The sequence below is a fragment of the Cyrtonyx montezumae genome, unplaced genomic scaffold (assembly GCF_038088225.1).
Source record: "Cyrtonyx montezumae isolate F1298 unplaced genomic scaffold, pur_monq_1.0 scaffold_3, whole genome shotgun sequence".
Classification (NCBI taxonomy): Eukaryota; Metazoa; Chordata; class Aves; order Galliformes; family Odontophoridae; genus Cyrtonyx; species Cyrtonyx montezumae.
Genome location: NW_027072034.1, coordinates 117,534,967 through 117,552,038, shown reverse-complemented (window position 1 = coordinate 117,552,038; position 17,072 = coordinate 117,534,967). Strand labels below are relative to the sequence as shown.

General features: G+C 47.6%; 1 protein-coding gene across 2 annotated transcripts in view; it reads left to right on the top strand.

The window, feature by feature from the left end:
• The first annotated feature begins 294 nt into the window (after positions 1–294).
• Positions 295–17,072, top strand: part of DENND2A (DENN domain containing 2A) — a 55,988-nt gene continuing 39,210 nt past the window's right edge. Inside the window, exon 1 of one of the 2 annotated variants that reach the window (XM_065743172.1) lies at positions 295–440. In XM_065743172.1, coding sequence (XP_065599244.1) covers positions 334–440 — 107 coding nt within the window. In that variant the 5' untranslated portion in view covers positions 295–333. The remainder of the gene's footprint in view (positions 441–17,072) is intronic. The other variant, XM_065743173.1, reaches the window with a different exon arrangement.

Here is a 17,072-nt window from a genome sequence, read left to right as displayed (position 1 = left end):
GCCTCGGGAAGGCTGAGGGAGGATCTTCCCAATGTTGATAAGTATCTGATGGGAGTAACCATAAAAATCTGCGGGAGTAACCGATGCCGTTTCGGTAGCAAGCAGGGACTTTCCTTCGGGCACTTCCGTTCGCAGTCACAAAACTATCCCGCGCCACATCTTTTGAACGTGCAGCCGCTTTTTCGCTTCCTATACGATCGTCGCGGGTCCCTTCCAACACGGGACGCTCCGCGGGGGCGGAGCGGGGCGGCGCTCGCGGCGGAGGGCGGGCGGCCGGGGCCGGGCTCGGGGCCGGTGCCGGCGGCGGGGGCAGCGGCAGCGGCTCGGCGCTGCATGGCGGGGCGGGCGAGGAGCCTCCAGCCGCGCGTCCGCAGGCCGCCAGCACGGCGCCGGGCAACGCCGCCATGCCGGGGCACGGCCCCCCGCCGCCGCCGAGGAAGGTAGGGGGGGGCTGGGGGGCGGCCCCGGGGTACGAGTGAGCCGCCGCCGCTGCCCGCGCAGGAGGTCGATGGTTGCGATGTTTTGTTTTCCCTTCGAACTGCCTCTTCTTCCCTCGGTGGTTCGCAGGAGGGGCGGGAGCCGGAGGGCCGAGCCGAAGCCCTCCACCATCTTAGCGAGGGTGGGGAAGCGGGGACCGGGCGCTCGCTGGGCTTCGGAGGAAACCTGCTTTCCTTAGTGGGCGAACCCCCTTTTTAGCATTAGCGACGTCTCGCTTCCCTCCTGCGAGGGACTGCTGGAGGTGCTGCTCCCGAGGGGCTCTGATGGACGTGCGGCTGTCCGGGAGTAGCGGGTCCTCGGGTGCCCCGGACTGTGCCTGAGCCCGGCAGCAGTGGGTCGTAAACCACCGAGCGTGGGCCGCTGCATCCCGAGCTGCTGTTTCAGTGGGGTACGGTTTATTTCCTGGCCAGACCCTGTCCTGACCCAGAGGCGTTTGCTGGCGCCCTTTCCCTGGCTAAGGGGCAGCAGCAAGCATCTCCTGCGCGGAGCTCAGCTGGGGCAGTGAAGAGGAGCGGTGGGATTTCCGTGGGGCTTTTTCTAGGGCTGTACAGATGTTGCTGGGAGGGCAGCTGCTGGTGGATTCAAAGGCTGTTTTCTTTGTTGGGTGCAACCTTATCACGCACTGATTTCTTCATTTGTGGTAGCAAAATCCTGTAAAGCGTGCTGGCTTCATTTCTGAACCGCCAGAAAGGAATCATTACTGCATCCTGCCAGAGGAGAAATGCGTTTCTTCAACCCTTGCACTGTGTTCTGGGTTGTTGTCATCAATGTACTGTTTGTGGATTTGGGTTGTTTTTGTTTTTTGAGTAATCCAAACTTCTTCGGCATGTGAGATCGAATACTTAGCACCTTGGGGGTAGACTTGGATGGAGCTTAAAAATGTAAGGATCGAACTGAGAGGACAGCGACAAGATCTCCCAGGAGTAATTCAGTGCCTCTTTGTGGGTTTGAAGAGAATGCACTGAAAACAAAGGGCATTGGAGCAACCCGGGATGTTTAAAACAAGCCAAAGATTTATCACTCAACTGGGACCACTCTCTGCCTCTGGGCTAGAATGTTGTGTGCAGGAGCCTGGGCAGGCCGCCGGCATGTCCCCTGTCCCACTCATCAGCCCTGTGCCCCGTGCACAATCATCCCTGCAGACAAGCACGAGTTACATGTCCCAAAGTGGGTTCCATGGTGTCCACAGCTCCCTGCCTTGGGAAATCTTTGAGGACATTTTGTCTGCAGAGGGAACTACGTGATGCTCGTTGTTCTCCATAAACAAGAGGGGCATTTAGATCCCTTGACAAGCACTTGCAGTACGCTTATGCTTCTCTTACTCCTGGTGTTTTTACATTAGAAGTTTTCATTTTGACAAGGAGATGGTAAAGACCATATCAGCTACAAGGCTGTGGCATTCAGGGGTGATGTAAAGTTAAACTCAGTGGAAACTTTGTGATGAGTTACTCTGACTATTGCCATCACAACCAGTTTATATGGACTGTAATTAAACCTCTGTTATGCTCTGTGCTCTGGGAACACGTAGGCAAATACATTCCTTGCCCCTAAATTAAGATATTCTCCAGTGAGATCTTCAGATAACAGAGCCAGTGTTAAGCATGGGTGGATGCTGGGCATTTTGGAAGCACCCAGTAAGGGTCCTCTTCTTTTGGTGCTCCGTAAATGATTCATCCAAAGCTGTTCATTCTCTTACAGCACCTGATATTATTTCCTGTGCTGAAGCTGCTCATTTTTAAGTGGGGGCCAGACCAAGGGGAGAAAAGCCTCTTTAGTGCACTTAAGTCCATGAGAATGGAGAAGAACCACTCATAAGCTCTTGAAGAAGCTCTTTGATTTTGATGATCAGCTCTCTTAGGCATCCAGAACTGGGGTATAAGCTCTTCAGGGAAGCATTTTTTAGTGGAAGGATTTAAGTACTACTGGCTGATATGTCTGTTGGCAGGCTCCCAAGAGCTGGCTGGAAGAGGCCTCTACTGTGAAGGAAATGCTGAAATAAGACTTTTAATTAACTTGCATAGCAGCTCTTTAAGGGCTGAGAAGACTCCACAGGGAAGAAGCGAGTGGGATGTAGCTAGGAGGAAATTCCTTGTTGGACTTGAGCTCTGAAAGTAAATGAATGAGCCTGGTTTTATCTAGGTATGGCTCAAATAACATTGCATCTGGGCATTGTTTTACCCAGATGAGTGGAAAAGGGACAGTGTTGTCTTGATTGTCGCTATGAAGTACAGTGGAAAAGATATTAGCACGCTTATCGGACTTACAGGATTTTTGTTTTTCACCTCTATAAACAGCTTTAGCAACTACTGGAAGCAAAAGGGAAGGCTGAAATGTGTGTATATGAATGTAATTATTGGTGGTTTCAGCCTAGGTCTTAGCGAAGGCCAGATAGGACCGCCTTCATTCTCTGTCTCCATGGTTAGCCCAGCATACTGCATGACTGAGCTCCAGGTTCTTGGCTTCAGGCTACGCTTCAGCAGTGTTGACTTCAGCAGAGGCCATGGTTGATCTTGGATCTGGGCCATTTCAAGATCTTTGTTATCAGTATGGCACTGAAAGGCACCATCGCTTTGTTAAAAACTCAATACTTGAAGTCCCTTAGGCCAGTCCTACCTATTTAACCCAGCCTTTACATGGTTCACCAGCTAACTGCGTCAGGGCACTCCATACTTGTAGACGTAGGACTGAAGGTGCAACTGAAGAGAGATGTCCATGTCTGCTATCCCACGAGTAACTCCTGGGTGGCAGCTGGGACCAGAGCAGGTCTCTGGGCCCTCTGTGGTGCAGCAGGATCCTTCTAGGCTGGGGACTGGCAGTGTTCATGCACCAAAAGGGAGCAGAAGATGGCTTTTCCTGAGCTCTGGCTTTGCCTGTACGTATGCTGGCTCACAGCCAGGATGGAAACTGTCCTCGTGAGCAGGGAGAGAGCTGGGAGGGGCGAGAGGCGGTGGGGCCCAGGAGCAGAGGGATTGAAATAAAAGCAGCGACCCACACAGAGAACAGCCCCTGCGTTCTTTATGCATTGCTGCCTTGTAGGCACAAGTCATTCCTGGATGTGTGATGGAAGATGAGAGTAGAAGGCAAAAGGAAGTATGCTGGGTGACTGCATTAGGTATTGTTTGGTTGATGTGGGATCTGTGAATTCTGGCTAGGGCTGTGCTTTGACAGTAGCAAGGCAGATACTGCTGCGTGGGCAGTTGGACGGGCATTACTTCGTTTTTAACTGTGTCATCCTTTAAATGAAGCAGGTCTGGGCTCCTTTGTAAGCCAGTGTTGCTAATGATGGTGGAGGATTGTTTCATGGGTCTTGCTCCTTCCAGCAGAGAGCTATCACTCTGCTTTGGAGGTGGTAGTAAGAAAGGTTCTGTGCACAGATGCTTGCAGCCATCCCCAGCTATCCTCATGAGGCATCACAGCATGTAATTGGATTTACAGAACAGTCTGGTGTTTGAGGTGCTGATCTGGTTTGGGTTTTGTCTTGGTTAGGTGTCTGTGTAGAAGACTGCATGGTGGAAAACCTTGGAGAAGCACTTGAAACTGTCCTGTCTGAGGACTACAGCAACCCACTGGAAAGGCTGTTTTGGAGGACATGGATTTACTGCTGTTTGTAGCCAGAATTGTTTCAAATGGCTGGGTACTCTGGGCTTTAACTAATTTTCCCGTCAGGAATACACATGGTGAAGTGTTTCTGTGATCCTTCCACATTTAAATATTCTGTGGGTTGCCCCCCACATGCAAGCTTCCATCCTTCCAGCACAGCCCTTTGGTTTCCAGTGCGGTGTGTCATTTCCATTTGGGAAGCCCGAGTGGGACTGTGTTGCAATGCAACCTTGCATCTAATTGAAGACAGTGGGCTTTGAGCATGCAGTTAAAATTAAACACCTGCCTAGGTGTTTCTCTCATCACAAGTGGTCTCTTGCACACAGTTGTATGTTGTCGGATCATTTTATATCAGTGATATCCTTGAATGGCACGTTCCTCTTCATATCCTGTGAGACTCCTTGCCAAGCTCTTGCTGACAAGGCACAGTCCTGCGAGCATTCAGGTGAGATGCTGTCACTGCCCTGGTATTTTGCTAGCACGGTGAATAGGCATGCATCTGCGAATGATTAAATCAACCCATCAGGGTGTCATCTGGAGAGGAACAAACGCTGAGCTTGCTTTGTGGGCGGGTGGGGGGGAGGATCAGATCCCCCTCTGTATTTTCTGCTGAAAGCTTTTCTCCTCTGCAGATGTGCAGCTGCTGGCGTTCCTTGCCAAAAGGCAGCCGTGACTTACAGAGCTGGGAACATGCACACATCTGTTTGCAGAGGAGAGCGGGGAAGAGGCCTGCTTCTCCTGTCCTGGGGGATTATGTTCTCGTGATAGAGAGCGCAAGTTTTCATGGAGGGAAATGGTGAATTTCTCAGGGCACCGCGAGGGCACTTCATAAATATGAGTTCTGTTGCTAGTGTCAGCCATGCAACACCTTCCTAAATTAAAAAGGAAAGAATTCCCAAAGACTTCTCAGACAGTTGGTGCTTTTTCTTTAAAAACACTAAGCCCCCCCTGAAGTTAGATCTGTGTTCCACATCCAAAAGTCGGTATTTCAGCTGCCAGACATGCTGTGAGCATAGGCTGTATGTTTCCTCGTAGGTAAGAGCTGAGTCTTGGATCATCCAGAGCTTGTAGGGGCTCTTCAGAATTTAGCATCCAGCCAGAACCAGAGCTGAGATATAGTTCACTGTCTACTGAAGTCAGTGGGATCTTTTCCATGAATTCAGTGAGCTTGGGATCAGCGAGCTGTAACCAAGAATCTGTTTTTCCCTGCCTTGACATGTTAGGCTGTGTGCGTAGCAATTTGTGGCCCAGTTCTGCAAGCATCCTGAAAAGAGATGTGTAAGGCATTGAGCTTTTTCCAGATGATGTAAGAAACCCTGATCTTTCTGGCTGCCCTTTTTCAGCTATGTCAAGCTCAGAGAAAAGTTTCCTACTGGGAAATTGACACACACTGTTGTTGAGGGTTTTTTGTTTGTTTGTTTTCATTTTTTGTCTTTTTGCATCAGATTTCTCTTTCCCCCAAGATTACTTTGAGTGACTCCAAGTTGAAGTCTTCCTTTGGTGCCATTTCTCACACGAAACAATCCTGTACTTGTGTTGGCAAAAGACACTGACAGTTCTGTGCTAAAGCTTGTCCCATTGGTGTCCTCCAAGCCCCCTCCAGCCTGGCCTTTGATGCCTCAAGGGTGGGTGCCTCCACAGCCTTGCTGGGCAACTCATTCCAGTGTCCAGCCACCCTCACAGTAAAGAATTTCTTCCTGATGTCTAGTCTAAATCTGCCCTCTTCAGTTTACAGCCATCTCCATTCGACTTGCTGGTCACACTTCTCTTGATGCAGCCCAGGGTACGGTTGGCCTTATATGCTTCATACCAAACTGTTCACATGTGCTAATGATCCCAGTCCCTCTGCTAATTCACGCTCCATTTGGCCCTCCACTCAGGTTGTTGGTTTTTGTGTGGTTTTTTTCTTTAACTTTAGATTCCATGTAAAGATGCTTTTTGGAACAATCAAGCCTGATCTTGGACAATGTTACTTAAAAACAGAAAGAAAAAAGATATTTTAAAAAAAGGGGGTGGAAACAGTTCATTGCCAAGCCATCCATTTTTCCTGAAGGGCTTAAGTAGTTCAGCAGTTGTGCTGCTTCTCTTGCACGTGTAACTCATTCTTTTTTAATTTGTGAGCAGTGTTTTGCAATAGGGGAGATTTTATACGGTCACCGATGAAATACTTGAATGCAGAATTAAGCAGAAGATTGTATAATGCAAGTTTTCTTCAGCAGTCGCTTCAGTGTCAGCAGAACTTGATGACATGCTGATGAAGCACAGCAGGATGTATCTGGATGAGGTCACCAGGAAAACAAAGCCAGTCCCTCAGCTGGTGTCAGTGCCATTGCTCCGTTAGGTTGAGCTGAGCAACGATGTGGCTGTGAGGTTCGGGGCTTTTTGTTGCTTTGGAGGAAATATTGTGGTATTTCTTTTTCAGTTTTGTGGTTGAATTGAAATAAATAAATAAATAATTGTTTGAAGGTAGGTGGTAGGGTAGCCTCATCCCATCCCTTCTCTCGTTTTTTCCTTCCCCCAAAACATTTGATGAGAAAAAGGGAAAGCTTCAATAAAATGCTTCAGAAAAATTGGAAGAGAGAGCTTAAGCCCTTCAGAATCTAACTACAGCTTGCTAGGAGATCTTATTTCAAAACTGGGAGCGTAACTTTTGTGTGCTTCCTTCAGTTGTACTGAACACTTGCATCTCTTTTTCTCATTCTGGGCACGCTGTATCTGATCGTATTGAACTTCTCCAAAGCAGTTTCAGTTGATCTGGAACCATAACAAATACATTCACCCAGTGAATCTATTTGTGATTTCTTACTTTTATGTGATAACTGTATTCTCAACTACTGTGCACCTCTAACATTTCCTTTGCTCTTGTTGCTGTTTTAGTGCTGAAATTTCCCTTTTGCCATGTTTTTCTTTTTAATACAAATGGAACTAACCCACTAAGAGAAGCAGATGGCAGATTTTTATTAAGTAAACGCTATCCAGTATGAATGAATTATTGCATGTGGAAGAGAGGGAAGAAGAATGCCTTCTCAAATGCCAAACATTTTTCATGCTAGACAAGAAGTAAATCAAGTATAACATTGCATAAACTCTTCTAGTTGAAGAAAACATTTGGGGATTTTCCCCTAGAACGTTCAGTTGAGGCTTAGTTTGCCAGTAATGTCCATAGCTACAGTCTTTTCAGTAAATCTGGCAGTTATTGAAAGATCTATTCTGTTCAGCCACGGATAACTGAAGCAACATCTCTGTATAAAGATGGTGGTTCTGGAGAGGGATACCTCCCTATGTGGCCAGTTAGTAGGGTATCTAATCTAGAGGGTATGTTTATTTGTTAATCTTACTGTCTTCTGGAGAGAGATTTACAGGAGAGCCTCTTTCCTCATCTGGGTCCTGAGTGCTGGGTGTGTAAAGCTTACATTTTGGAGGGCAAGGAAAAGGGGAATGTCACAGAAGAGTCTGTGGATCACTGGAGCATTACATTGTTGTCTTAGGATGGACGCCTCTCTCCTAGTGTTGGTTATCTGCTTTGAAAGGCCTCATCTCTTGTCCTGCAGGAAACGTTTGGACTTCCTGATGCCACAGGGAAATCTGTAGGACTAGTTCCTCCAGTAGGGGCTTAATGGGGCTGAGCCAAGAGGGCTCTGATGGGGTTTCTGTGGACCCGTGCATGTGAGGAGCAGAAACAAGGTATGTGTAGAGGATTGGATGCAATACAAGCCACTCCAGGATGGGGCCACATCACAGTGCCTTGAGCAAGGCTGATTTCACCTCGCAATGGACTGGAGCAGCAGATGTTTATGATTCTGAAGATGAAAAAGAATGGTATTTACTGAACTGTACAAGGGATAGGGGCTTCCGCTAAGGGTCTGGCTCCAGAAGACTCCTACTTGGTATTTTGTTTTGGGTGCTGTAATATACGCCCTTGTGAAATGCATTCCATGCTGGCTGCTCTGCAGAAATGAGCTTTTCCTGTGCACAATAAACAGCACTGGGGCCCCATCCAGGACAACACTGAAACTTTTTGGGTGGAGTATGCCCTTGTGGTTACCCTGGAATACAAAACTTGGATGCACTTTCTCTGGGTTGGAAGCTTCTATTAGGAAAGCTCTACTTCAGTCATGAGATAAGGGCTCAGTGGAGGATGATGGAGTCATGTGCAGGTTCCCTGCTTGTGCTCCCTTATCAAATAGTTCTGTGTACGTAAAAGAGTTAACAGTGGAAATTAAAAGTCTTGTAGAGCACATAGTTCCTTTAGCACGTCCCTTTGAGGAGAGCAGTGAGCAATATGTGCCTGTTTGATAAATCTCCAGTTTTTAGATTTTCTGCCATGAGAAACCATGAGGATGCTTTCCCTAATTTTCAGTGTTTTTTGAGCCCCAATCTCTCTGGAAGTGGAATAAATTTGGGAAGGTAATATTTTCTTTTCCTGATGCAGTAGTGAAAATCTACACCATCCATCAGTATTTGCCAAGGCAGTCTTCCTGATGGCCTCCCCGATACCTGTCACTGATCTGCTGGAGTTTATTAGGCACTGCTGAACCATGTAGGAAGAAGGACAGTGTGAAGGTGTTAGCGATAGCATCATTTTGTGTCTTGTGGTAGCGGACATGTTTTACTGCTCACTTGGTGATCAGTTGGAGACCTTTTAAAACATGAAATGCAAAAAATAATCTACTGGAAAAATCAACTGCCTGTGGCAGGGGGGTTGGAACTTGTTGATCCTTGAGGTCCCTTCCAACCCAAGCCACTCTATGATTCTATAAAAGGCACTCAGTAACAGTGTTGTAAAAGGGAGAGAGTTTTGCAATTTTCTGTTTGCTTGTTTGATGTTTTGCGAAGAAAATGAGAGTGAATTCTCTGTTTTGCTGTCACTGATGACGGATGATTGTCTGGTAGTGCTGGCTGGGAGGGGTTGCAGGAGGTCTCTGTTCCAGCCTCCTTGCTAAAGCAGGCTCAACTCTGAGCTCAGAGGAGGTTTCTCATGTTGGGTCTTAAGAAGATTGCGGAGATGGAGGCTGCAGTACTGTTCCCATGCTTTAAGATCCTCCTGGTGAGAAAAAAAAATCTTTTAATTAGATCAGATCTCTGTCTTGTTTTCAGCTGTGCATGTTGTCTCGCCTCAGCCTGAGAGAAGCACCCAAGGATGTGGCTTCATGTCATGCCCTGTGCTACACCCATGGCTTTGCATTACGAGGGGTAATGTGTTCAGAAAGTCACTGCAGACTGTGGGAAACTGGGTCTCAGAGGGATTGGGATGTGCACATCACTTGGACGTGCTCAGGTGCATTACAGGGCCGATCTCTCCCTCTGCTGAGTTGCTGGGGCACGGGGAAACCCTTTAGATGGTGTCTGAACTGACGGTTCTTCTGGGAGTGTCTTCTTCAGGACCATGCCCTGTTACCTTAGCCATCTCCACGGCAGCAAGCTCTGCCAGCTGAACTTGGCACTGGCTGCACAGACGTGTGGGCTGAGTGCCAGAGTCCTCAAAGTACGTCAGTGCACGAAGGTACAGACAGATGTCTTAGTTTTCCAGAGGTACCTCGACAATGTCTCCTGTTGCAATTAGTGAGAAAGGAGTGACTGCTTATGGGGGCAGTGAGCTGCACAGAGAACAGCGGGGCAGAGGAGGAAGAGCTGTTCTCCCCCAGGATTTGGGGTTAGCTTTTCCCCCTTTTATTGGCCAGGAGCACAGTGACCCACGTAACCACAGGGATGGGGCCAGCTCCCTCCCCCTGCTTCCTTTCCCTGGCAGGGAACAGGCGCTCAGATTTCCTCCCTAGCGCAGGCGGATGGGGATGGCGGCTCTCGGCTACATTCCTTTTGGTACAAAAGAAAAGGAAAAACTGCTCTCCACGCGGGCAGATGGCTGACTGTTTCCTGGCAGCTCTGCTGCAGTGTCTTTTTTCCTATTGTCCTGACACACACACATACACAGACAGCAGCTTTCCTCCTGGAAAAATAAATAAATGCAAGAGGTGGGGTGGGTTTATTTGTTGTTGATTTTGGGTTGTTTTTCTTTTTTTAAGCTGGACAGATTTCCTCCTCGTGATGGGTCACTTTTGTCAGCTCACACTGCGCCTGGCCTGGGCTCTGCAAGGGAGGCTGAGCAGCGAGGTGCTGTGTGCTGTGCTGCACTTGGAAGGTCTCAGTAAGAAACGGGATCTGCAGGAAGCAGATCTGTGTTTGCAATGCCTTAGGTATGCAGGAGGGAGGCGAGGGGAAGCAGGGTCTCCAGAACCAAAAAGCGATCCCCAGGTGGAACCAAAAAGCAATCCCCAGGCAGCTCTCTGGGCTGGGAGGGTGATGCTCAGAGGCAAGCTGTGGGCAGGTTGCAAGTTTGGGAAGCTCTGAGGTCTCCTGACAGCTGGTGCTCCAAGGCTGGGGTAATGGGCGCTGCAGGAAGCTGTGTGCTGGACCCTCCTCGGGAGGGGAAGCAGTCAGCATCCTGCAGGGTGAAGGCCACCGAAGGAGAGATACGCTGAGGCTCGCTTTCTCTTCCCCAGTGATAACTTATTTTGGAAGAATTGTGAGTTCTTCATTTTAATGCTCTCATTTCCTTTCTCAATGTGAGACAATTTGTCTTCCTGCCAGGAAACTCTTTGCAGAGTTGCTCCTTGAAGGGACCTCTTTGGATCTCGCTTGTGCTAGAATATCAGAGGTTATCTCACCACGCTGAAAATTAATTCCAGTGTGGTTCATGGCCTGAATGCTCTATTTTAGTGGCAGGTTGTTTCCTAGGCTGTCAAATGCGTGAGTTTCTTACAAGCTCAACAATAGCCCTGAATTCTTTCCAGTTCTTTTTACACTAGAAGTGATTTACTATTGCAGTAAGACTGGTGTATTTGTAACATTCGTAGCAGCCCAGTCAAAGGAATGAAGGAAGCTACACCAGTTGGCTTCACTGGTAGAAATGTGCAGTGCCAATGGAGTTTGGTCTTTGTTGGGGATGGTGCCAGCTCTGCTGTATCTGTTAGGAATCTTGCTTGTCCTTGTGGCTGATGGGCTGTTCTGCTGGCAGACGTTTGCTACTGTAAATCTGGTCCATATTTCTGTTGCTTTATTCCATATTGACTGTGGTTGTCTTGTATGTGGGTAATTTCAAAGCCAAAGAAAACAGGTATGAAGTGCTGGCCCTGCTGATGTCATCAGCAAGCTTGCTTTTGCTTCAGGAACACAGGATTCACCACTAATGTCTTATTCAGCTTTGACTAAATGTAATTGAATTTTCATTTGTGAGGCTGTAAAGCAAACGTAAATATTACGTTCAGTCTGGAGGAGATGAGGCTCTGGGGAGACCTGATTGTGGCCTTTCAGTATCTATAGAGAGGCTGTAAGAAGGGAGGGGACAGACTCTTTAGCTGGGTCTGTTGTGATAGAAGGGAAAATGGTTTCAAAGTAAAAGAAGAGATTTTTATAGTAAGGATGATGAGGCAGTGGCACAGGTTACCCAGAGAGGTGGTGGATACCTCAACCCTGGAGACACTCCAGGTCAGGCCGGAGTGGCTCCAAGCACCTGATCTAGCTGTGGGTGTTCCTGTTCATGGCCTTTAAGAGTACCTGCAAGCTCAGACAGTTCTGTGATTCTATGATTTCCACTTGGAGGGGCTGATAGATTCCACCATCTTCATGGATGTGCTTATGCAAAATCTGAAGTGCACCGAAGTGACCTTGTATTGCCAAGACTTCGCACACCAGAGTCATCCTCTGCTCCCGCCTTCATCCCCCAGGATCTTGGTTTCTCCATCTGGATTTTTTTGTTTGTTCATGATTTTGTTGCAGAAAGCTAAGTCTGGAACATGTCATTCCACTAAACATTGTAATTAGAATTAATATTAGGAGCTAGAATGGCAATCATAGAATCATTAATAAAGCTGGAAAAGAACATGGAGATCATCTAGTCCAACTGTCGACCCATCACCGCCATGCCTCCTAACCATGTCTTTCAGTGCCATATCTACGTTTCTTGAACATCTCCAGGGACAGTGACTCCACCAACTCCCTGGACAAAATACCAGATTGATCTATTCCTTCCCTTGTGTTTGGCATCTGCTGTAGGAGTAAAGATGTTTCTACGCAGGAATACAAACCGTACTTGCCACTGGAAGAAATAACATCATTTGCCTTTTATACATCCAAGGCTTAACTAAATCTGTGAGTTAGAAAGAGTTGCTGTCTTGCGAGATGTGGTCATGTCCCACCCTACCACTACCCCTGGAAATGCTGTGTTTTCAGCTCAGGGTGTGGTTGCCTGCAGGAAACTGGAGGGATGTTGAATTCCCTTTGAGCAGTTGAGCTTTTCTTCTGTTTGTTATGTGTTTAAAGGGAGGAACAAAAGGAAAATAAGACAATGGGAAGTGTGGGACAAGCTTAAAAAAGGGTGCAACTAGCCCCACCTTTAGTACAACACAATTCATATTGTAAGACTGTTTTCAATTTCAGCCTTTGGGTCAATTGTATCATTTCAGTCTGCTGTTTCCCTTCTGAGTATTTGCCTCTGTCTGAATTGCTTTTGAAAGCCTGCAACCGAAACATTTCAGTTATTTTAGAGAGTGAAGCTAGGGAAGAAAAAATGTACTGCTTTCTCTACATTAAAAGTACATCAGGATTTTCTTTTGCTAAGACTAACCTTATGCGTATGAGCAGAAGTGCTGTCTTGTAGGTGAGAGATTCTGTCTGAATCAGGAATGCATTCTTGGCCACTCTGTCATCTTCAACTTAGACTTCCAAGGCTGTGCAGGAAAAAAATTTGAGCTTGCACATGTGTCACTGAAGGACATGGTTTAGTGATGGGACTCACTGGGTTGTGTCAATGATTGGACTTGGTGATCTTGAAGGTGTTGTCCAACCTAGATGGTTTCATGTCTATAATGAAATCTCAGTCTAGTAGTCATATTGGAATGGATATGTAGCATCTGTATTTCAGAGCCAAAGGTTGGCCTCTTAACCAGAGGTACAAAATACATTGCTGTGATTTAGCAGGACTTCCCTGTAAAACTCAGTCCAGAAATGGTGGAGTAGACTGGCAGTTACTTGATTCTTCTGTGCCATCAATTATCCCTCTGTCACCACAACGGAAAGGAGGTGAAAACCACTTATTTTACTGGTATCCAGGAGAGGCGAAGCCTGGATCAGAAAGGAAAAAAAAAAAAGCCTTGATCTCAGTCAAAGGCAGTGACTTGGACATGAAGGTGCCATCATTCTGCTTCTAAAGAAATGCATGCTACTATGCTTTGCATGCATGAATATACAGTGGGAAACAGTAATGAGGATAAGGAGGAATGGGAGAAGAGCAAAAAGACTGCTGATAATGAGTGAGATGAACATAAAGTTAGCAGAAACTGGGACTCAGGCAGTGACCACAGGGAGTTTAACCACGGTCGTATGTCCAAGTGGACAGCTAGGGAGAAGTCTGGTGTTGAGTGGACAAGGAAGATGGTGAGGAACAAGGGCTTAGCTGAAGAACATGAAAAAACTTAAGTGGGGGAAGACCAGAATAGGTTTTTGAAAGACAAACCAAGCTTAATGATAGGATGATAGAATCATGGAATAATTTGGGTTGGGAGGGACCTTAAGGATCATCTAGTTCCAATCCCTGCTAGGTCAGGCTGCCCATGACCCCCATAGCTGCTTTCTTCCAAACCTGGAACAGAGCCTATGATTCCTGAAGCTTCAGATACGTACAAAATAAGTCCCAGCAGTGTCTGTCCTGCTGTCTTTGTGGAGCTCCTGTTGCCTTGGCTCTTCCACTATGGCAAGTGGCAGATATCTGTGTAGGGTAGAGCACCGAGCTCTTTCAGTAACTCCATTCCAGTGCTACTCTGATGACACACCGTTAGAAGTCAGTGTTTTGTTTCAGCTAGCCTTTAAAATAAGCAAACCTGAAAATTCTTGCAGTCTCTGAATGTAGTTTCCCTGTGCATGAAGCTGAGCACTTGGGTGCCATGTTTGCAGTTGTCTGAGCAGTAACTGTTGTGTCTTCCATGCATGTAGACCATAGCAGTTGGGCACAGGCGTTGGACGGACACATCTCTAGCCCCACTTGGCACAGAAGGGGCCCTCTCTGGAGGTGAACCAGTGGTGGAACTGTTGCCTGAAGGGACTCTTTCCTTTGTTTGCAAGGAGTGAGGAAGAAAGGCTGAGAACCTTCTTGCCTGCCCTTCCCAGGGCTCACCATGATGTCAGGCAGTGCTTCAATTCTTGTCAGATTTTTCATGACGAGTGACTAACATTACTACCTGAGCAGAGAGCCTTTCATTTTTTTTCCATTATAATTTCTGTGATAGTTCAGTGAGTTGTACTCGCCCAGCAAGGGCTTTATGAGCATGAGGGCTTATACAAAGGAAGCAAGAGGAGTGAGATGGAAGGAATAGGAGGGAGCACTCTTAGTCAGTGGCAACTATTAGATCTAATCAGATGCATTCTTTGCCCAGGATAGGGTGAGACCACGTTGTTGGCAGCCAAAGGGGGAGCAGGGGAGAAGTAGGACAGTTCCTTTCACCATAGCAATCTATTGATTCAGATCAGTGATGTATAAGCAGGCAGTTTGTTTTGTGGGCTTAAAGAGGGAAGAAAATCAGTAGAATTGCATGATAGAAGTAAGGACATACCATAACAGAGCTTTTCTGTGCGCAGCTTGAATGCCAACATGGCCAGCTTCTGCATTCCTTGAACTGCAGCACTGGCCCTCTGACATGGGGCTGCTGCCCAAGAGAGGCTGTGGTACTACGATTCCTTTGGGGATTTTGAAAACAGTTTGTTTTCACACGTGGGATTCTCCTGACTCCCTTCTAAGCTCTGTGCTAAGTTACCATAGATCAAAGGGAACAGTTGGGACAGAGTGAGGCAAGAGGGGTCGGAAACTGTGGGATCCAGCTCTGAAATGTCCTCTAAAATGTACTGTAGGAGTCTGTCACTTCCCAGTCATTGGCCCTTGATGTTTGTGTTTACATAACTTTATCCAGCTTTTTCTCTTTTGCTTTTTTATTTTTTTCTTAAATAAATGTCTTGAACCTGGCAACCCGCAGTTAGGATTCCATTGTGAGTATGATGAACCAGCGATCCTGCTGTTAGCACCCTTACTTCTTTGCAGAGGTTGAGCTGCTGCTGGGGACCTGACATAGCTCCGTGCACAGCCTGGAGATGCTGCTCGGTGCTGGGACCACGCACAGGGTGCACTCAGTGGCCCCGTGTATGTGTTCGTGCACAAGAGCGCGTTTCCAAGCTTGCTTCTTCCCCCAAAGGGAAATAGGCTCCAAACAGAGTAAGGGCTGGGGGAGGGAGCATGGAAAGCTTTAACTCTTGGCATAGCCTTACGATTTTCCTGTTAGTGTTTTGTCTTCTTGGCATCCTTCCTGTTCTTTATATATGTACATTATATATTGTTGTCACATTGTTTCTTCATGTATGTTGTGTCCTTTGTTCCGTAAAGCGCTGGGTAGGGAGCGCTGCTTGCGGGCTCTGTCCGGCTGCTGCTGTTCACTGTCTCTAACACGAAAGTCCTGGAAGTAACTGGAAGAGATACTTCACCTTGAGCACCAAGGGGAAGAAAGTGCGTGGGCTTTAAACGCAGCACGGCTTTATTCCTTTTGGACGAGAGCTTGACCAGCTGCGGGTCGCTTCTGGGGATGTGAGGCCTCATTGTTCGCATGCAGCACTGTGGTGGCTGCGATCCCAGCTACAGTCTCAGATCCTATTTCTGTGCGAGGTGCGGTATAATTGGAGCAAAGGAGATCTTAAGACGTGGCCTGCAGCTCATAGCAAGGGTAATACCCATTTCCAGACTACAAGCCCTGCTGAGGTATGCTCGTTTCATTCCCTATAAAGGAAATAGCGAAGAAGGGAGGCCTGGAGAGCTCACCGTGACCATTGCCTGACCTTGTTGGAGGCGAGATCACATGTGTGACCCATGTGCAGGCTGCATATGTTTCTGGTGAGACAAACTGCAGGGTATTGGGTGCTTCCTAGTTAGCTCATATCCCAGTGGAAGACCCCTCTGCCCTTTGAGGGTAGGAGCATGTCCGCTGTCAGTGCTTCTTTTTCTCCCCCAGTTGCTTTGGAATCATGGTGTCCAATGCTGTGCACCAGATGGGCACGTTCCTGACGGCCTTTTGATCAGAAGTGGGGAAGAAGAGATCTGGGAGGTGGGGAGGGAGGAGGAAAACTTAAATTAGCAGAAAGCCTAACAGCTATTGCTGGAGACTGATGATTACAGCTCATTTCAAGGCTGCTTCCTGCATGCCAATGATAGATCAGTAAACAAACGCCTCTTTGCAAACACAAAGCAGACAGGAACTCTGTTTGGAAGAGAGAGGTCGGGGTAGGTCTCACTCTGCTCAGTGGCAGGAAGCCCTGTCACATGGCCCTGGGAACCATGAGGCCGGCTGCGCGGAGAAGCTTCTGCTGGGAGCTTCACATCCTTCCCAGAGCCTGCCAGCAGGTTTGGGAGCTCCCTCCTTCCTCCCCTGCCCTTCCTTCCCCAGTTTAATTTTGAGACGGTATCAGATGATGTCTTTGTTCCCCCAAACAATAGGGATCACCAGATAAATTGCAGTGATGGGGCTCTCCAAATGGGTCTTGGCATCTTCTCTCTCCTCTTTGATGGCCTGGCTGCTGCAAGATCCATATACCAGGAGTGTGGCTCTGGGCTCTGGCTGCCGCAGGTCTGTGCTTTGCTTTGAGTTCTTTGAGAAAGTTCACATGTGGTACATGTAGAAAGTAGCAGCAGGTCAAGAGGGTCCTGTTCAGTGTATTCTCCTCAAGTCATCTGCAGGACTCAACTCCACCTGTGTGTTCAATCTGAGCAGAGGTATGGGAGGCAGGAGAAACAGGAGCTCCCTTTTCCCTTTGCAGTGATCTGTCGTGATAGCTCAGGGGGCCATTGGAGCCAAACCTGGGGAGGAAGTCTGCCCTTCATTTCCCACCAGAAGTGATTCTCCATCACTGCTCTCCAGTTTCTTTTTGTCAGGCTTTGGGAATGT